Source organism: Oncorhynchus clarkii, chromosome 6, assembly GCF_045791955.1.
Source record: "Oncorhynchus clarkii lewisi isolate Uvic-CL-2024 chromosome 6, UVic_Ocla_1.0, whole genome shotgun sequence".
In the NCBI taxonomy this organism is placed as follows: domain Eukaryota; kingdom Metazoa; phylum Chordata; class Actinopteri; order Salmoniformes; family Salmonidae; genus Oncorhynchus; species Oncorhynchus clarkii.
Window position 1 is genome coordinate 80,459,143 of NC_092152.1, and position 21,971 is coordinate 80,481,113.

At 42.5% G+C, this 21,971-nt stretch overlaps 1 protein-coding gene across 2 annotated transcripts in view; it reads left to right on the forward strand.

The window, feature by feature from the left end:
- Positions 1-12,255, forward strand: part of LOC139411685 (leucine-rich repeat and immunoglobulin-like domain-containing nogo receptor-interacting protein 1-B) — a 30,551-nt gene extending 18,296 nt beyond the window's left edge. Inside the window, exons 1-2 of one of the 2 annotated variants that reach the window (XM_071158319.1) lie at positions 6,516-7,066; positions 7,625-12,255. In XM_071158319.1, coding sequence (XP_071014420.1) covers positions 7,637-9,484 — 1,848 coding nt within the window. In that variant the 5' untranslated portion in view covers positions 6,516-7,066; positions 7,625-7,636 and the 3' untranslated portion in view covers positions 9,485-12,255. Of the gene's footprint in view, positions 1-6,515; positions 7,067-7,624 lie in introns of those variants that run through there. The other variant, XM_071158318.1, reaches the window with a different exon arrangement.
- Positions 12,256-21,971: the final 9,716 nt, after the last annotated feature.

Here is a 21,971-nt window from a genome sequence, read left to right on the forward strand (position 1 = left end):
ACAAAGACAAATTCATAGCATTGAATAGCTAGCCTTGAATATTAATCCTTGAATAGTTGGCATTGAATAGTTAGCCTTGAATAGTTAGCCTTGAAAAATTAGGCTCATAGGTCATAGAATAGTATTTGGATTTATTATGGATCCCCAATAGCTGCTGCCAAGACAGCAGCTGCTCTTCCTGGGGTCCAGCAAAATTAAGGGAATTATACAATTTAAAAAAACATTACAATACATCCACAACACATTAAGTGTGTGCCCTCAGGCCACTACTCTACTACCACATATCTACAATACACAATTGTGTTATCGTGTGTGTGTGTGTGTGTGTGTGTGCGCATGTGTGTGTGCCTGTTTGTGTTTCTTCACAGTCCCCGCTGTTCCATAAGGTGTATTTTTTTATCTCTTTTTTAAATCAAAATGTACCGCTTGCATGAGTTACTTGATGTGGAATAGAGTTCCATGTAGTCATGGTTCTATGTGCTTCTGTATAGACAGGGAATGTGTAGACATTCACAGTGTAAGTGGACCACTCCCTGTGATAACCAGCTTCCTTGCTCAGCTGCATCTTACAGGAGAGAGAGGGGGGGGACGGATGGTAGAGAGAAAAATGTGTCAGAATGTGATGAGAACGAGAGGTCCAGAGAGGAAAGAGCTAGCAGTCCTACAACTGCAGGAGAGAGGAAGACGAGGAAGGTCCACTGTGCTTCCTCCCAAGGTCATTATTAAGAGGACATGGAGAGAGGGATGGAGAGACAGGGAGAGAGAGATGGAGAGACGGAGAGAAAGATGGAGAAACAGGGAGAGAGGGAGGTGGAGACAGGCAGAGAGGGCAGGGAGAGAGGGATGGAGAGACAGGGAGAGAGGGATGGAGAGACAGGGAGAGAGAGATGGAGAGACGGAGAGAAAGATGGAGAAACAGGGAGAGAGGGAGGTGGAGACAGGCAGAGAGGGCAGGGAGAGAGGGATGGAGAGACAGGGAGAGAGGGATGGAGAGACAGGGAGAGAGGGATAGAGAGACAGAGAGAGGGAGGTGGAGACAGGGAGAGAGGGATGGAGGAACAGGTTCTATGTGGTTCTGTATAGACAGGGAATGTATAGACATTCACAGTGCAAGTGGACCACTGCCTGTGATAACCAGCTTCCTTGCTCAGCTGCATCTACCAGGAGAGAGAGGGGGGGACGGATGGTAGAGAGAAAAATGTGTCAGAATGGGATGAGAACAAGAGGTCGAGAGGAAAGGGCTAGCAGTCCTACAACTGCAGGAGAGAGGAGGAAGAGGAAGGTCCACTGTGCTTCCTCCCAAGGTCACTATTAAGAGGACATGGAGAGAGTGATGGAGAGACAAGGAGAGAGGGATGGAGAGACAGGGAGTGAGAGATGGAGAATCAGGGAGAGAGAGAGATGGAGAAACAGGGAGAGAGGGAGGTGGAGAGATGGAGGTGGAGACAGGGAGAGAGGGATGGAGAGACAGGGAGAGAGGGATGGAGAGACAAGGAGAGAGGGATGGGGAGACAGGGAGTGAGAGATGGAGAATCAGGGAGAGAGAGAGATGGAGAAACAGGGAGAGAGGGAGGTGGAGAGATGGAGGTGGAGACAGGGAGAGAGGGATGGAGAGACAGGGAGAGAGGGAGGTGGAGAAAGGGAGAGGGGGATGGAGAGACAGGGAGAGAGGCAGGGAGAGAGAGATGGAAACAGGGAGAGAGGGAGGTGGAGACAGGGAGAGAGGCAGGGAGAGAGAGATGGAGATGGAAACAGAGAGAGAGGGAGGTGGAGAGAGGGGTTGAATTTCCTGTTTTTATGGGTTGAATTTCCTCCAAAGTGGAAAGAAATGAGATCATGCACTAAACTCCAATACAAACATGCAAAGTGATTTGAGACAGAAAGCAACATTGGTAATGGGTTCTCTTGTCATTTTAATTTTAAGGGTTATTTCAATTACATTGTTTGGTTTATTTCTGCCCCATATAAAATAACAAATAAAAATACAAACTTTTGCAAGTGAATCCCAGATGACATAATACAGTAAAATATCCTGTAACCATTCTCTTTGTAATGCATTTTCACAGGAAGACAAAACATCAAATAAGGCTGCATGACTTTAGGTTAGGATACAACTAAAGCACCAAAGCACAGCAATGCCTTTCATCCACACGGCCATGTTATTGTCTGGACATGCAGTGGGCGATACACATACATACTGTTTACACAGGCAGCCCAATTCTGATCTTATGCCCAGTTATGCCCAGGTATGAGTTGGTCAAAAGAGGAATTCTTAGCAAAAGATCAGAATTGGTCTGCCTGCGTAAATGCAGCCTTAGTCATGTGTTAGCGAGTTGTTATTCCAGACCATCTTTGACTCATTGTGTTTGGCATTTCATCACAGTTCGAAATGACGTCACAACATTTACATTCAAGTGCTTTTATCAGTTGAAATATCAAAATGTCTCCTTCGTCCTTTTTATTTGAATCGGCTGGTAGACTGATGTCCTGTCTGGGCTCGATAAAGACCAGCCATTTCCTCTATCAGATATCTAATAGATGTTTGATTGTGTGACATATTCCAAACCCTCAATTAGCATCAGTGAGATTTCACAGTCATTAACCCAATACATTCATGAACCCAAGGTTCAATTCTCATCTATATTGTGTGGCATATTCCAAACCCTCAATTAGGTTTGGGTGGAGGTCTGTGAATGCTTTTTAACCAACCTGATCTATCCATTCACAAGCCACACAATAATACTGTATGGGGAAAGGTTGAAACATGTTCTTGCAGTTTGAAACCAACAAAGTAGATTTGGTTGTATTACAGGAGTTGTTGTATTACAGGAGTTGTGTATACTGTCACTATACAACCCTTTGAAAAATGTGAATTTAGATTGGAGGAGAAATGTAGAAGACAGTTAGACCTACTGGGTCGCTGGTCCTGCTAAAAGAACAGTCCCAACTGTTCTAATGGCACTACTTTCTCTCCGTCTGGCATTTGTAAGGTGTAATTTGTGTTACCACACGGCTACCAGCAGAATCCCTCTCATCCTACTGTCACGTCTGTTTTGTTAATCGTACAACTATGTGACACAAGTTGCGCAACGAGAGATACTATCGGGCACTTCCGTCGAACAATTGAAGCACTCTTGAAAAACCATTATGCGTTGCAGGGAATGAGCTCCCTCACTTCTCCTCTGTGTGAGTTCAAGCTGTTTATATGCTGATTCAGTACCACCACTTATCAGCAGTGACGACATGCCGGCTCTCTGGCAGGAGACTGTTTCTGTTCCACTTGATACTTCCATTCATACTCTACAACCTGGACAGCTTTGTACAACTCTCTACTGTACACTCATCATTTTGCTTCTCTCGCTGGGGGAAACCCAGTCGAGGTAGAGCTGTGGTACTGATCTAGTGCGTAGTACTACTGGCGTATTATACTTTCATTAAACAGTAATGGAGTGTTTCTCAGAAATACCTGAAAAACAGATGTCTGTAGGTCAAAGTGAAATACTTCCTAGGGTATTTATCTTTTGGAGAATGCATCGGAGACCACAGAAATGTTTAATAAGAATGGTTAGCTTACTACCGCAGCCACTCTTGGAAGCCAAATGCAGCATGTGCCATAGAACTAGAATCCATAGAACAAGCCTCCCTATTCAAGTCAATGATGGCATAATGGGTGTATTCTATTTCTATGGTATGTGCCACATAGTTTTGGTTACTGCGGTTACCGTGGTCCTAAAATGGAACCTTTGATCATTCGTTTATGTCCAGGAATCTGTCCCAGGAGAAATGTACAGTCTAGTGAACATGTTTAGTATCTGTCCCAGGAGAAATGTACAGTCTAGTGAACATGTTTAGTATCTGTCCCAGGAGAAATGTACAGTCTAGTTAACATGTTTAGTATCTGTCCCAGGAGAAATGTACAGTCTAGTGAACATGTTTAGTATCTGTCCCAGGAGAAATGTACAGTCTAGTGAACATGTTTAGTATCTGTCCCAGGAGAAATGTACAGTCTAGTTAACATGTTTAGTATCTGTCCCAGGAGAAATGTACAGTCTAGTTAACATGTTTAGTCCCAGGAGAAATGTACAGTCTAGTGAACATGTTTAGTCCCTGGAGAAATGTACAGTCTAGTGAACATGTTTAGTCCCAGGAGAAATGTACAGTCTAGTGAACATGTTTAGTATCTGTCCCAGGAGAAATGTACAGTCTAGTTAACATGTTTAGTATCTGTCCCAGGAGAAATGTACAGTCTAGTGAACATGTTTAGTCCCAGGAGAAATGTACAGTCTAGTGAACATGTTTAGTATCTGTCACAGGAGAAATGTACAGTCTAGTTAACATGTTTAGTATCTGTCCCAGGAGAAATGTACAGTCTAGTGAACATGTTTAGTCCCAGGAGAAATGTACAGTCTAGTTAACATGTTTAGTATCTGTCCCAGGAGAAATGTACAGTCTAGTGAACATGTTTAGTATCTGTCCCAGGAGAAATGTACAGTCTAGTTAACATGTTTAGTCACTGGAGAAATGTACAGTCTAGTGAACATGTTTAGTATCTGTCCCAGGAGAAATGTACAGTCTAGTGAACATGTTTAGTATCTGTCCCAGGAGAAATGTACAGTCTAGTGAACATGTTTAGTCCCTGGAGAAATGTACAGTCTAGTGAACATGTTTAGGTCTGTCCCAGGAGAAATGTACAGTCTAGTGAACATGTTTAGTCCCTGGAGAAATGTACAGTCTAGTGAACATGTTTAGTATCTGTCCCAGGAGAAATGTACAGTCTAGTTAACATGTTTAGTATCTCTCACAGGAGAAATGTACAGTCTAGTGAACATGTTTAGTATCTGTCCCAGGAGAAATGTACAGTCTAGTGAACATGTTTAGTATCTGTCCCAGGAGAAATGTACAGTCTAGTGAACATGTTTAGTATCTGTCCCAGGAGAAATGTACAGTCTAGTGAACATGTTTAGTATCTGTCCCAGGAGAAATGTACAGTCTAGTGAACATGTTTAGTCCCTGGAGAAATGTACAGTCTAGTGAACATGTTTAGTCCCTGGAGAAATGTACAGTCTAGTGAACATGTTTAGTATCTGTCCCAGGAGAAATGTACAGTCTAGTGAACATGTTTAGTATCTGTCCCAGGAGAAATGTACAGTCTAGTGAACATGTTTAGTATCTGTCCCAGGAAAAATGTACAGTCTAGTGAACATGTTTAGTATCTGTCCCAGGAGAAATGTACAGTCTAGTGAACATGTTTAGTATCTGTCCCAGGAGAAATGTACAGTCTAGTGAACATGTTTAGTATCTGTCCCAGGAGAAATGTACAGTCTAGTGAACATGTTTAGTCCCTGGAGAAATGTACAGTCTAGTGAACATGTTTAGTATCTGTCCCAGGAGAAATGTACAGTCTAGTGAACATGTTTAGTATCTGTCCCAGGAGAAATGTACAGTCTAGTGAACATGTTTAGTCCCTGGAGAAATGTACAGTCTAGTGAACATGTTTAGTATCTGTCCCTGGAGAAATGTACAGTCTAGTGAACATGTTTAGTATCTGTCCCAGGAGAAATGTACAGTCTAGTGAACATGTTTAGTATCTGTCCCAGGAGAAATGTACAGTCTAGTGTACATGTTTAGTATCTGTCCCAGGAGAAATGTACAGTCTAGTGAACATGTTTAGTATCTGTCCCAGGAGAAATGTACAGTCTAGTGAACATGTTTAGTCCCTGGAGAAATGTACAGTCTAGTGAACATGTTTAGTATCTGTCCCTGGAGAAATGTACAGTCTAGTGAACATGTTTAGTATCTGTCCCAGGAGAAATGTACAGTCTAGTGAACATGTTTAGTATCTGTCCCAGGAGAAATGTACAGTCTAGTGTACATGTTTAGTATCTGTCCCAGGAGAAATGTACAGTCTAGTGAACATGTTTAGTATCTGTCCCAGGAGAAATGTACAGTCTAGTGAAACCACAATGTTTGGTTAGTTACTGTATGTTCAGTATGTATATATGCCTACATTACTTGCATACAAGTGAGCCTCCCTGTAGCATATATTTCATCAGATGTTTTTGGACTTGGGAACTTTTCTTTCACCATGCACATTGGGGAGAAACAAACAGTATTTCTGATTGACTTTTGAGTTTGTAGATTCTTGTTGCACTGTGCAGACAGCCTTTCTTCCTCTCGGTCTCTGTGGGCTTTAGCCAGGAGTCAGTGAAATGGTTTGAGGACAGTGACATTTACCCTGTCCTTTAGGGACATTTAGCAACATTAGCACATATTGATGGATGGTACAGATGTTTAGCTTGACTGTCAAATAAAGACCTCTCAATAAAGAGAATGTCCAGAGAGCTATTATTCTCACTTAGCATGGCTTCTTCACAGAGCACATCCCACAGACATGGATGAGCCTCAAATTGTATGATCGATGTGGGAACCAGAGCTTGAAGGCTTTTGCAAGTTAAAACGCCCCTGAGTCGAAAGCAAATAAGGGTTTAAACATTCTCTCTCTCTCTCCGTTTATCACTTCTCTGCAGCAATCTCCGTTGTATATCACTCCAAGGTCGACAGCTCGCCAGCCAGCCGCATGGTAGTGTTGTGTTTAGTTGCAGGCAGCACACTTGTTTATTCACGCCTTTTAATCCATTGAATTAAAGCACATTTCGGTAAACTATTTCTCATTCCAACTACTTGTCACAGGGAGATTGACAGGTGACTCGAGGTGCTTCTAACATCTCGAACAGTAACTGACAGACCCTGGAGCCCACAAGGCAGCCCATTTCTCCCTCAGCCAGCAGATGAAGAGTTCATAAAGCCAGGATAAAGAATGTATCTGTCCCTCACGGTTGGATGGACAGTAGTTCTTTGGGGTTTACAGAAGACTTACAGTCCTATGTCGATAGAGCAGCAGTTGGTGTTTAGGACCGTGACACACAGATAAGAGAAGAGTAACAGAGAAGAGTAACCTGCAATCGGAATAGACAGAGAGTCTAGAGTACAAGGTCCTCCAGGCAATTGTACAGAACACTACATTGTGTTCCATACAAGCCTGGCATAATTCTCTTTCACATTGGAAGTAGGTATCTCTCCATAATTTGTCAATTAAACTGACATTTGTTTATGGCTGTAAATACTTTGTCTACTTCATTTAGTTGATTGAGGTTTATGAGAGAGCCTAATCGGAAGTGAAAAGGACTAATTTGAGCTTTGTCGTTTATTGCATAAAAAAACAATTAAAGCTGTAATTCAGATGTGTCCTCTGTGAGTGGCGTAGGTACTAAACACCACATGAATAGTTTGAAGAAGATTTTTGTTGTGAAAGGAAATCTGAGGTTTTCTGTTCACCTTCTGGTATTTCACCTGATATTTATACCACTTGTCTAACCCAGAGCCTTTAGTCCAAATCTGAGGCGAATGTAGCCCCGTGACATCATCTTCTGGGCAAGAGTTATGATTTTTGTCTGTTGTGTGGCTAAAGTATTGTTTGTTAAATAAACACAAATGTTTTTTATATCAATAATACTTCAGGAGATAAGCGTCAAACCTGACAAAATAATATATTTAAAAAAATTTGTTTATACATTTAGTTCTCCTTTAAATGTGCCAACCATCCCTCTTACTTCTGTCTCCGCAGGTAAGCAGTAGAATGGTGTCCGGGGAGGCAGGTGGGCACAGCTACCTGGTGGCGTGCTGGCAGCCCATCCTGGTCCTAATGCTGGGCACTGTCCTCTCCGGCTCCACCACCGGCTGCCCGTCCCGCTGTGAGTGTAATGCTCAGGAACGTTCCGTGGTGTGCCATCGACGGAGGCTGGCCTCGTTTCCCGAGGGCATCCCCATCGAGACGAAACTACTGGACCTCAGCAAGAACCGTCTGAAAAGCCTGGGGCCTGAGGAGTTCATCAACTACCCACAGCTGGAGGAGCTGCAGCTCAATGAGAACAATATCTCTTCCATGGAGCCCGGGGCTTTTAGCAACCTTGTCGGCTTGCGGACTCTGGGGCTGCGCAACAACCAGCTTAAGCTAATCCAGTTGGGAGTGTTCACAGGCCTCAGCAACCTCACCCAGCTGGACATTAGCGAGAACAGAATTGTCATCCTGCTGGACTACATGTTCCAGGAGCTGTACAATCTGAAGGCTCTGGAAGTCGGCGATAACGACCTGGTGTTCATCTCTCACCGAGCGTTCCACGGCCTCAGCAGCCTGGAACAGTTGACCATGGAGCGGTGCAACCTGACGTCGGTGCCCACTGAGGCCCTGAGCCATCTGCACAACCTGCTGTCCCTGCGACTACGCCACCTCACCGTCAATGCCGTCAGGGATTACTCCTTCAAGAGGCTTGAACGCCTGAGGGTGTTAGAGATCTCCTACTGGCCCTACCTGGACACCATGACTTCCAAATGCCTGTACGGCCTCAACATCACCTCCCTGACCATCACAAACTGTAACCTCACCGCCATCCCTTACCAGGCCATCCGACACCTTGGGCACCTTCTCTTTCTCAACTTGTCTTTTAATCCCATTCACACGGTGGAGGGGAACAAGCTGCACAATCTAATGAGGCTTCAGGCCTTCCACTTGGTAGGAGGGAGATTAGCCACAATCGAGCCCTACTCCTTCCGGGGCTTGAACCATCTCCGAGTCCTCAACGTATCCAGCAATAGCCTGAGCACCCTGGAGGAATCCGCGTTTCACTCCGTGGGGAACCTGGAGACCCTGGCACTGTACGGGAACCCACTGGCCTGCGACTGCCGACTGCTCTGGGTCTTCCGTCGCCGCTGGAGGCTCAACTTCAACCGGCAGCAGCCCTCCTGCTCTTTGCCCGAGGCCGTGCAGGGCAAGGAGTTCAAAGACTTCCCTGACATCCTCCCCTCCGATTCCTTCACCTGCCAGAAGTCCAGGATACAAGACCACAAGGCACTGCAGAGGCACGTAGACGAGGGCACAACGGTCCATTACCCATGCCAGGCGGACGGCGACCCAGCCCCCGTGATCATGTGGCTGTCCCCCAAGAAGCAGTTCATCACCACCAAGTCCGTGGGGCGTCTCAGCGTGTCCCCCGAGGGCACGCTAGAGGTGCGCTACGCCCAGATCCAGGACAACGGTACCTACCTGTGCATCGCCAGCAATGCCGCAGGGAATGACACCAAGCCTGCCCACCTGCATGTGCACAGCTACTCGCCCAACTGGCCGCACCAGCCCAACAAGACATTTGCTTTCATCTCCAACCAGCCCAGCGAGGACGGGGCCAATGGGACCCTGGCCCAGGTTCCCTTCCCATTCGACGTGAAGACTCTGATCATCGCCACCACCATGGGATTTATCTCGTTCCTCGGCGTCGTCCTCTTCTGTCTCGTCATCCTCTTCCTCTGGAGCAGAGGAAAAGGCAACGTCAAGCCAAACATAGAGATTGAGTATGTACCGCGTAAGGCGGAGGCAGGTGAGAGTAGTCCAACCGGCGATGCGCCACGTAAATTCAACATGAAAATGATGTGAGACTCAAGCTTACTGACTTCAAAATGAGGGTGGACACACTATATTCTCTTTAAATATATGTGGAATTTTATGAGAGTTAGACATCTTGATACTATACCCAAGACTGTTTTACCTTCAGGGACTGAGTCTTAAACAGCGAGTGTTGGATTTAAAAGTATTCAAATCTCTTTTTATGGGCAATAGTCATAAAGAAAATAAGCCAGTCATGTTTTATGCTCCTTTCAACCTGAAAAGGGAGATTGTCTTTATCTGGTCTTTTGATTGTTTTATTTTCTCTGTGTCTTGTCCTTCTTACCATGTACAATGAGCAAAGGAATGGTCGCAATACCACTTAAAGGGGTAGTTCACAAAAATACTGAAATTGACAGCAGCAACGGTAAGAGGAATATCATGTCAATTTGTTTGAACTATACCTTTAATGGTTATGGGTTTTGAGCATATTACTGTATTATGAGCAGGCGCAATTCAAGCAATGTACGTACAGTGCATTCGGAAAGTATTAAGATCCCCTTGACTTTTTCCAAATGTTGTTACGTTACAGCCTTATTCTAAAATTGATTAAATTGTTTTTTTTAACTCATTAATGTACACACAACACCCGATAATAACAAAGCAAAAACAGGTTTTCAGACCCTTTACTCAGTAAACACCGGTATTTGGGGAGTTTTTCCCATTCTTCTCTGCAGATCCTCTCAAGCTCTGTCAGGTTGGATGGTGAGCGTCGCTGCACAGCCATTTTAAGGTCTCTCCAGAGATGTTCGATGGGGTTCAAGTCCGGGCTCTGGCTGGGCCACTCAAGGACATTCTGAGACTTGTCCCGAAGCCACTCCTGCGTTGTCTTTGCTGTGTGCTTAGGGTCATTGTTCGGTTGGAAGGTGAACCTTCGCCCCAGTCGAGGTCCTGAATGCTCTGGAGCAGGTTTTCATCAAGGATCTCTTTGTACTTTGCTCCGTTCATCAATGCCTCGATCCTGATTAGTCTCCCAATTTCTGCTGCTGAAAAAAATCACCACAGCATGATGCTGCCACCACCATGCTTCACCGTCGGGATGGTGCCATGTTTCCTCCACACGTGACGCTTGCCATTCAGACCAAAAAGAGTGTTTAGGTGCCTTTGGCAAACTACAAGCCGGCTGTCATGTGCCTTTTACTGAGGAGTGACTTCCGTCTGGCCACCGTACCATAAAGGCCTGATTGGTGGAGTGCTGCACAGATGGTTGTCCTTCTGGAAGGTTCTCCCATCACCACAGAGGAACTCTGTCAGAGTGACCATCAGGTTCTTGGTCACTTCCCTGACCAAGGCACTTCTCCCCCCATTGCTCAGTTTGGCAGTGAAGCCAGCTCTAGGAAGAGTCTTGGTGGTGCCAAACCTCTTCCATTTACGAAAGATGGAGGCCACTGTGTTCTTGCAATGCTGCAGAAATGTTTGGTATCCTTCCCCAGATCTGTGCCTCGACACAATCCTGTCTCTGAGCTCTACGGACAATTCCTTCGACCTCATGGCCTGGTTTTTGCTCTGACATACACTGTCAACTGTGCGACCTTATATTGACAGGTGTGTGCCTTTCCAAATCATGTCCAATCAATTGAATTTACCACACGTTGACGACAATCAAGTTGGAGAAATATCTCAAGGATGATAAATAGAAACAGGATGCAAATATTTTTTTGAATTTGAAAACATTTTCAAAAAATCCTAAAAACCTGTTTTTGCTTTGTCATTATGGGGTGTTGTGTGTAGATTGATGAAGATTTTTATTTATTTAATCCATTTTAGAATAAGGCTGTAACGTAACAAAATGTGGAAAAAGTCAAGGGGTCTGAATACTTTTCAAATGCACTTAAGAGATAAAAGTAAGCTAGAAAGGCATAGAATGGCATATTCTAAGTTGTAAAACAATATATATATATTATGCTTGACAATCATCAAAATCACAAAGGTCATCGGTATAAATCACGGAATAAGTACAATGTAAAATGTCAGCAATGAAGTTAGGGTCCTCTGATGCCATTTTGTCTACTGAATGTGCAGTTGCTCAAATCCTTTCCTAGCAAACTAGGAACATTCCCTGAACATTAGCTAAGATTCCCCTTAAGTTCTAGTTAGGATCTTAGGATGAACATTAAAATAATGTTTTTGTTAACAAAATCATTTTGTACATTTTTTTTTATTTTTATGAAATATCCTTTGAATGTTCTCCTAACATTCCCTAAAATGTTGTGCACAACATCTGTAAGAAACACCACAGAACATTCCCCAAACGTTCTCATTAGGTTACCAGGTAATGTAATAACACAATGTAGCAGTAATGTTTTTAACAACATACGGCCGCAACAAAATATGAGAGCATCGTTTTGGGAACATTCTTGCAAAATGCAAATGTTTTATACAAACATTGTATAACCATCAGCACAAGTGGACAGTTTTTTGTGTTATGAGAACATTTGCCGCAACCTAACCAATGTTCTGGGAACTTTCACAAAATTAATTTTGGTTTGCTGGGTTGTTTGTATAATCACAAACATGCTTCAAGTGTGATATTCAATTTGAAGCCCTATGTTTTCTTTGTCAGTGTGTTTTCTCCTGTTTGCAGTGATCAGGAACCCGTTGTTGTAATACAGTTGATGTGTTAACAGGGTTTTATGTGGTGAAATACATTTTACAGCCATAGTCTGCTCTGAAAGTAATGTGTTCATAAACCCTTAAACCGCTGGTTATGAAATAATGGACGGAATGAAAGCATATTAAAACAATAAAGTTTTATACAGTAATTGTATTAATTTTTGATGCTATTCCACTCAAGCACATTGAAAGGGCACCAAATCAGTCTATTTGCCTGCTGTATGTCCCTGAGTGTGAATACAGTAGTAGGCTTAACACTGTTGACAAGCCTCGGATTTCAGGTCTCAGAGTTGGTTTTCTCCCTTTTGTATGCGGTAGCCAAGCCAGATGGGGGATGCTATAACCAGTTTATTCTTTCATGCTGTGAGTGCAGCTGTGAATAATTTACAGGGGATGACGTTGCTATGAGAACACCAGAAGAAGTCAATATGAAACTGTGTCATCCTGACACTCTAGGAGTTGAACAGGAAAGGATATTATTGGAGTTGATCCTGCTACGGTATCAGAGGCCAGGGATGAGCTATGAAATGTAGCAGTGGTTCCCAAACTTTTTATAGTCCCGTACCCCTTCAAACATTCAACCTCCAGCTCCAGCACCACTCTCAAATGTTGTTTTTTTTGCCATCATTGTAAGGCTGCCACACACACACTATACGATACATTCATTAAACATAATAATTAGTTTTTTGTCACAACCCGGCTCGTGGGAAGTGATAAAGAGCTCTTATAGGACCAGGTCACAAATAATAATATAATAATAATCAATCATTTTGCTCTTTGTTTAACCATCTTACATAAAAAAAAACGTACTTGTTTATCGAAATTGTGAATAACTCACCACAGGTTAGTAAGGTTGTGCTTGAAGGATGCACACAACTCTGCAATGTTGGGTTGTATTGGAGAGTCTCAGTCTTAAATAATTTTCCACACACAGTCTGTGGTTTAGTTTTCATGCTAGTGAGGGCCGAGAATCCACTCTCACATAGGTATGTGGTTGCAAAGGGCATCAGTGTCTTAATTAACAGCGCGATTTGCCAAGGCAGGACACTCTGAGTGCAGTCCTTTCCAGAAATCTAGCAGTGGCTTCTGATTAAATTACGTTTTCACAGAACCGCTTGTTGCAATTTTGATGAGGCTCTCTTGTTCAGATATTGTTAAGTGGACTGGAGGCAGGGCATGAAAGGGATAACGAATCCAGTTGTTTGTGTCGTCCGTTTCGGGGAAGTACCTGTGTAATTCTGCACCCAACTCACTCAGGTGCTTCGCTATATCACATTTGACATTGTCAGTAAACTGTAGTTCATTTGCACACAAAAAATCATACAATGATGAAAAGACCTGTGTGTTGTCCTTGTTAATGCAGACAGAGAAGAACTCCAGCTTCTTAATTATAGCCTCAATTTTGTCCTGCACATTGAATAGTTGTGGAGTGTCCCTGTAATCCTAGATGCAGGTCATTGAGGTGAGATAAAACATCACCCAGATAGGCCAGTCATTTGAGAAACTCGTCATCATGCAAGCGGTCAGACGAGTGAAAATTATGGTCAGTAAAGAAAACTTTAAGCTCGTCTCTCAATTAAAAAAACGTCAATACTTTGCCCCTTGATGACCAGCGCACTTCTGTATGTAAAAGCAGAAGCAGAAAATACACGAGAGTTCAGGGGCCTTGCTTTAATTAACAAAGTTAACCATTTTCACTGTAGTGTTGAAAACGTCTTTCAAGCTGTCAGCAAGAGCTTCTCGCTGAATGCTGTAGTGTACCCAAGTGACGTCTGGAGCAACTGCTTGCACGCGCATTACCACTCCACTATGTCTCCCTGTCATGGTTTTGCGCCATCAGTACAGATACCAACACATCTTGACCACCAAAGTCCATTTGATGTCTCAAAGCTGTCCAGTACTTTAAAAATATCCTCTCCTGTTGTCCTGGTTTCCAGTGATTTGCAGAAGAGGATATCTTCCTTAATTGACTCCCCCATAAATGTAACAGACTTATACCAGGAGCTGTGCCAGGCCCGCTACGTCTGTTGACTCATCCAGCTGTAACGCATATAATTCACTGGCTAGTATGTGAAGCAGTAATTGTTTCCAAACATCTCCTGCCATGTCACTGATGCGTCGTGAAACAGTGTTGTTTGATAAAGACATTGTCTGTATAGTTTTTTGGCCTTTTCCCCCAGCATTGTCCCAGCCATATCCGTGGCAGCAGGAAGAATTAAGTCCTCCACAATAGTATGGTGCTTGCCTGTCCGAGCCACTCGGTAGCTCACCATATAAGACGCTTCTAGACCCTTCTTATTAATGGTATCTGTTGCTTTTATACATGCCTTACTTTTCGAAAGTCGTCTTAATTCTCGCAAAAAAACCTCCTGTGGCTTATTTTTCAAATTGCCATGTTTTGTTTCTAAATGTCTGCGTAAGAGTGAAGGTTTCATTGAGTTGTGAGATAGTACTTTTGCACATATAACACACTGTGGCTGAGGAAAGGCACTACTCCCAACATACACTACTGTTCAAGAGTTTGGGGTCACTTAGAAATGTCCTTGTTTTTGAAAGAAAAGCACATATTTTGTACATTAAAAAAAACATCAAACTGGCTCTAACCAGAATAGAGTGGGAGGCCCCGGTGCACAATTGAGCAAGAGGACAAGTACATTAGAGTGTCTAGTTTGAGAAACAGACGCCTCACAAGTCCTCAACTGGCAGCTTCGTTAAATAGTACCCGCAAAACACCAGTCTCAACGTCAACAGTGAAGAGGTGACTCCGGGATGCTGTCCTTCTAGGCAGAGTTCCTCTGTCCAGTCTCTTCATTGTTGACGTAGAGACTGGTGTTGTGTGGGTATTAGTTAATGAAGCTAACAGTTGAGGACTTGTGAGGCATCTGTTTCTCTGTACGCCTATGTAGATATTCCATTAAAAAACAGCCGTTTCCACCTACAATAGTCATTTACAACACTAACAATGTCTACACTGTATTTCTGATCAATTTGATGTTATTTTAATGGACGAAAAAAATGTGCTTTTCAAAAATAAGGACATTTCTAAGTGACGCCAAACTTTTGAACGGTAGTGTAAGTATTTGCGCCTCTTCGCTGGTCCAACGTCCCTGTCTGTTGTTCGGTGCTTTCCCGGGTAAAGGGGCAGGAGCTCTTCAGCTGCATCAGATTCACAACTGTCAGTGTCCATGCTAGCTGGGCTAACAACAAATGTAGAATTACTGGTGCTAGCTGGGCTAACAACAAATGTAGAATTACTGATGCTTGCATTGGATGTGCTCGTGGAAGCAGAACAACTTGTGTTGTCGACAGGTGCAGGTGTAGTACTGCTGGTAGCAGTAGTACTGCTGGTAGTAGCAGTACTACCAGTAGAGCTGGCATGTGTCTCTATGGACGCGGGCCTTACTTTTTCTTTTTTTTACCATTTATCAATTTTCAAATAAACGGAATGAGCTGCAGCTATGTTTGGCTACATACGGACCATCTCTCACGGGAATTCCCGTGAGAGAGTAACGGTTAATGTGATTGGATGTTAATTATTTGACTAGGCTACCTGTATTTGACATTGTGTTGTTATTTTGCTGAACACTAGATGGTTTCATTTTATTTTTGGCAGTGAAACGAGGCTACTCAGGCGAGAAAAAGACCTCACCCAAATGAATAGCACTGCTGAAAAATATAAACGGACTGATTGAAAATGTGAAGAAAAAAAACAAGACATTGTTTTTCCCCAGATTGGGAATATCTGAAAAATAGGAATAATTTCAACCTAATGTGGAGTTTAAATTGAGTACATAGGGATTGCTTTAATGCATTACACTATCAAATGCAACCTGCCTACTATATATCCTATACCTCCTATATCTCCTACAGCTCCTTTAGCTAAAAAAGCTAACATATCTCCTATATCTCCCATTGCTAATATAGCTCCTATAGCTAATATATCTCCTATAGTCCTTAATGTCCTATAGCTCCTATAGCTCCAATAGCTCCTGTAGCTAATATATATTTCTTATATCTCCTATAGCTCATATGTCTCCAATAGCTAACTTATGTCCTATAGCTCCTATATCTCCTACAGCTCCTATAGCTAATATATATTTGCTACATCTCCTATAGCTGCTATATCTCCTATAGCTCCTATAACTAATATATCTACTATAGCTCATATATCTGCTATAGCTCCTATATCATCTATAGCTCCTATATATCCTATAGCTCCTATATATCCTATAGCTCCTATATCTAATATATCTCCTATAGCTAATATATCTCCTATAGCTCCTATATCTAATATATTTCCTATAGCTCCTATATCTCATATAGCTTCTGTATCTCCTATAGCTCCTGTATCTCATATAGCTCCTGTATCTCCTATAGCTAATATAGTTCCTATAGCTCCTATATTTGCTATAGCTCCTATAGCTCTTGTATCTCCTATAGCTAATATAGTTCCTATAGCTCCTATATTTGCTATAGTTCCTATATCTCCTATAGCTCCTATATCTCATAAAGCTCCCGTATCTCCTATAGCTCCTGTATTTCCTATAACTAACATAGTTCCTATAGCGCCAATATCTCCTATAGCTCCTATATATACTATATATCCTATAACTCATATATCTCCTATATATCATATATGTCCTATAGCTACTATATATCCTAGAACTTATATATCTCCTATAACTCCTATATCTCCTATAACTCATATATCTTCTATATCTCCTATAGCTCCTATATATCATATATCTCCTATAGCTACTATATATCCTATAACTCATATATCTTCTATATCTCCTATATCTCCTATAACTCATATATCTCCTATATATCATATATGTCCTACAGCTACTATATATCCTATAACTTATATATCTCCTATAACTCCTATATATCCTATAAAAAAATTGGGCGTGTTGTTGTTGATTCTTCACAAAAAAATACAGTTTTATATCTTTATGTTTGAAGCCTGAAATGTGGCAAAAGGTCGCAAAGTTCAAGGAGGCCGAATACTTTCGCAAGGCACTGTATATCCTATAGCTCCTATATCTCCTATATATCCTATAGCTCCTATATCTCCTATATATCCTATAGCTCCTATATATCCTATATCTCCTATATATCCTATAACTCCTATATCTCCTATATATCCTATAGCTCCTATAGCTCCTAAATATCCTATATATCCTATATCTCCTATATATCCTATAGATCCTATATCTCCTATATATCCTATATCTCCTATATCTCCTATATATCCTATAACTCCTATATCTCCTATATCTCCTATATATCATATATCTCCTATATATCCTATAGCTCCTATATATCCTATATCTCCTATAACTCATATATCTCCAATATATCCTATATCTCCTATATATCCTATATCTCCTATATATCCTATAACTCCTATATATCCTATATATCCTATATCTCCTATATCTCCTATATATCCTATAGCTCCTATATATCCTATATCTCCTATAACTCATATATCTCCAATATATCCTATATCTCCCTCCTATTTGTGCCAAGACACTCTTGTTGGTTTTCTTCTACATTATTTTCAAACAAATGATTGTATTTTTTATGAGACTAAGGCCTTTAAAAAAATGTTTTGATATAGTGCAATATTAGCCATGTTAAGCAGTTTCCTCCAAATTCCTGATTAGACACTGTTGTTAAGTTGATATAGATTTCTGCCATTTGCATGCAATGGGCACAACAATTACACTCATCCTAAACCAATTAGGATGCAACAGGCTCTAGCATTTATTTAGCCAACAAGCAGGTTAGAAAGTTAGACATTTCTGCTATTGCCGTGCTGTGCTACATCATCATGTCAAAGGATGCAAGAGCCTTAGGTAAGTGAAATGTTATGCTAGTTAACTGCCAGTTCGCATAGCCAATCAACTAACCTAAATAATGGTTTGTATCACAAAATATAAAATTACTAGTCAACGGATGCCATGACTATGAATGGCATTTGTCATGCAATTGTTAGTCTGTGGTATAACTCTGGTATGTAGACCTGCTGCCAGAGGGTTCAAGTGTTGGCCTTCTGCTAAATGGAATGTTAGTTTGTGCTCAAGTGAGGTGTGTGTTTGTGGCTGTGTGTGTTCCAACCACCCTGCCCTCCAGCCCTGTTCCCTGCCAGTGACTACACCCCTTGCCATGTAGAAACGTGGGTCGACGAGCCAGACCGGCCTCAGGGAGGGAGGGGGGCTTAACGCAGGGGGAGGCTGTGTGCCAAAGTGTAGTCTGCTGATCAACAACAAGAAGTGCTAATGAAATGTACTGTGTGTGTATGTGTAAGAAAGAGAGCGAGAGGGATGTGAGCTGTCTACTTGGAATGCATGCATGAATCTGAGTGGTGTAAATGAAAACTAACGAAGACTGTCTAATACGACTGAGTGGTGTAAATGAATACTAGCGAGGACTGCCTAATACAACTGAGTGGTGTAAATGAATACTAGCGAGGACTGCCTAATACGACTGAGTGGTGTAAATGAAAACTAGCGAGGACTGCCTAATACGACTGAGTGGTGTAAATTAATACTAGCGAGGACTGCCTAATACAACTGAGTGGTGTAAATTAATACTAGCGAGGACTGCCTAATACAACTGAGTGGTGTAAATGAATACTAGCGAGGACTGCCTTATAAAACTGAGTGGTGTAAATGAATACTAGCGAGGACTGCCTTATACGACTGAGTGGTGTAAATTAATACTAGCGAGGACTGCCTAATACGACTGAGTGGTGAGTGGCGTAACCTGTGAACCTGTCTCCTGTTTCTGTAGCCTGAGGCAGCTTGATGTACACAGTATGGATCTCCTGTTTCTGTAGCCTGAGGCAGTTTGATGTACACAGTATGGATCTCCTGTTTCTGTAGCCTGAGGCAGTTTGATGTACACAGTATGGATCTCCTGTTTCTGTAGCCTGAGGCAGCTTGATGTACACAGTATGGATCTCCTGTTTCTGTAGCCTGAGGCAGTTTGATGTACACAGTATGGATCTCCTGTTTCTGTAGCCTGAGGCAGTTTGATGTACACAGTATGGATCTCCTGTTTCTGTAGCCTGAGGCAGCTTGGTGTACACAGTATGGATCTCCTGTTTCTGTAGCCTGAGGCAGCTTGACACAGTATGGATCTCCTGTTTCTGTAGCCTGAGGCAGTTTGATGTACACAGTATGGATTTCCTGTTTCTGTAGCCTGAGGCAGCTTGACACAGTATGGATCTCCTGTTTCTGTAGCCTGAGGCAGTTTGATGTACACAGTATGGATCTCCTGTTTCTGTAGCCTGAGGCAGTTTGATGTACACAGTATGGAAACAACTGCCTTACGACTATATCCAAGTGCGTATTAATGTTAATGGTTGTGAAAGCTCAGAATACAATACTGTACCATCTATGGAGAAGTGACAGTACATAGCAATGTTGTACAGAGGAACCATTCATAATTCAATAGATATGGATGGGTGAATTCTTGAACAAGCAAACACACATTCATCTATTATGATTAAGGGTGCTTAGAGATGTAGGTTACTGTAATAAATACAAGCGTGTTGTATATGAATCACATGGATTCATGTGGCAGGGATGTGTCTGCTGTCTAAGAGACCTGGCGGGAACCAGGTGCCTGCTGGGATTTTAAAGTAAAACCACAACACATGGATACCCTATAGATTCAGTACCAGGAAGTAGAACAGGTGGAAGTTCTCTACAGAGAATCTCTAAAGTGAAATGTTTGCTGCCTGTGACGTCTCCGACTCTGTCATATCAAGCTAACGGGCATGATTTATGTTTTCACTGTTGGCTTTTCCCCCTCCCAGAATGGATCGATACCTCTCAGGCACTGACATGCTGTTACGGTCAATGCATAAAGGGGGGACCTGTTCATAATTCTACACAGCTAATGTCTCAGCTTCCGTTAACCCTGTCCGTGCAAACAAGAGACACAACATTTAAAACTAGCTGCCATGGCGCAAGATGAAGACAACAACATTGACCCAGGGTTTATGCTCCATATTGAAGGTTGCGTGATAACTTGATCCATTGTGGATATCAACAATAGCTGAGTTGCTAAGTGTGGGTGTGTGCAAATAGTAGTCTTTATATAGACCTATGCAAATGCCTTCAGAAAGCATTATTCACATGTTGTTGTGATACAGCCTGAATTCCAAATGGATTAAATATATGTTGTCCCTCCCCCATCTACACATAATGTAATGTCCCTCCCCCATCTACACATAATGTAATGTCCCTCCCCCATCTACACATAATGTAATGTCCCTCCCCCATCTACACATAATGTAATGTCCCTCCCCCATCTACACATAATGTAATGTCCCTCCCCCATCTACACATAATGTAATGTCCCTCCCCCATCTACACATAATGTAATGTCCCTCCCCCATCTACACATAATGTAATGTCCCTCCCCCATCTACACATAATGCAATGTCCCTCCCCCATCTACACATAATGTAATGTCCCTCCCCCATCTACACATAATGTAATGTCCCTCCCCCATCTACACATAATGTAATGTCCCTCCCCCATCTACACATAATGTAATGTCCCTCCCCCATCTACACATAATGTAATGTCCCTCCCCCATCTACACATAATGTAATGTCCCTCCCCCATCTACACATAATGTAATGTCCCTCCCCCATCTACACATAATGTAATGTCCCTCCCCCATCTACACATAATGTAATGTCCCTCCCCCATCTACACATAATGTAATGTCCCTCCCCCATCTACACATAATGTAATGTCCCTCCCCCATCTACACATAATGTAATGTCCCTCCCCCATCTACACATAATGTAATGTCCCTCCCCCATCTACACATAATGTAATGTCCCTCCCCCATCTACACATAATGTAATGTCCCTCCCCCATCTACACATAATGTAATGTCCCTCCCCCATCTACACATAATGTAATGTCCCTCCCCCATCTACACATAATGTAATGTCCCTCCCCCATCTACACATAATGTAATGTCCCTCCCCCATAATGACAAAAGAAGCATTTTTGTGCAAATGTATCTGGCAGCAATTACATCTGTTAGTCTTTCTGGGTAAGTCTTTAAGAGCTTTGCACACCTTGAGTGTACAATATTTGCACATTATTCTTTATAAAAATCCTTCAAGCTCTGTCAAGTTGGTTGTTGATCATTGCCAGAAAGCCATTTTCAAGTCTAATGCCATAGATTTGTAAAAATGATTCCACGTTGACATTATTGGGGTATTGTGTGTAGGCCAGTGACACAACATCTCAATGTAATCCATTTTAAATTCAGGCTGTAAGAACAACAAATTGTGGGGAAGTCTGGAGATGTGAATTCATTCTGAAGGCCCTGTATATGGAGATGTAGGCCTTGGAGCTATGCCACAATAACATTTCAACTCTAAACATATGAAGGCATTAGAGCGTATGGTGAAGTGTAGCGTAGGATATGCATACCGTAGACATATACACTGTACACATGAAATGTGGCCTTGTGGGTAGAGTGTCTGCCCTGAGATTCTAAGGTTGGGAGTTGGATCTCCAGCCGAGTCATATAAAATCAATTGGACCCGATGCATAAAGGTGATGTATTGGGGGTAATGCCCTGCGATAGACGAGCGTCCTGTCAAGCTGCTATAGAAACAGGGGCAGGCTCCTGCTCCTATGAGCCATTCCGGCTTGCACAAGCCAAGGATACTTACCACAGTAACTCAAATTCAACAAACCTTCTTGTTGTCGTCTCAAATGGACTCATCTGCCATTTGTAAAGTCACACAGTATTACTGGACACCATTTCCTCCAGGGGGTAAACAACTGAAAGCTCTGAATACAAGGCCACAAGATAT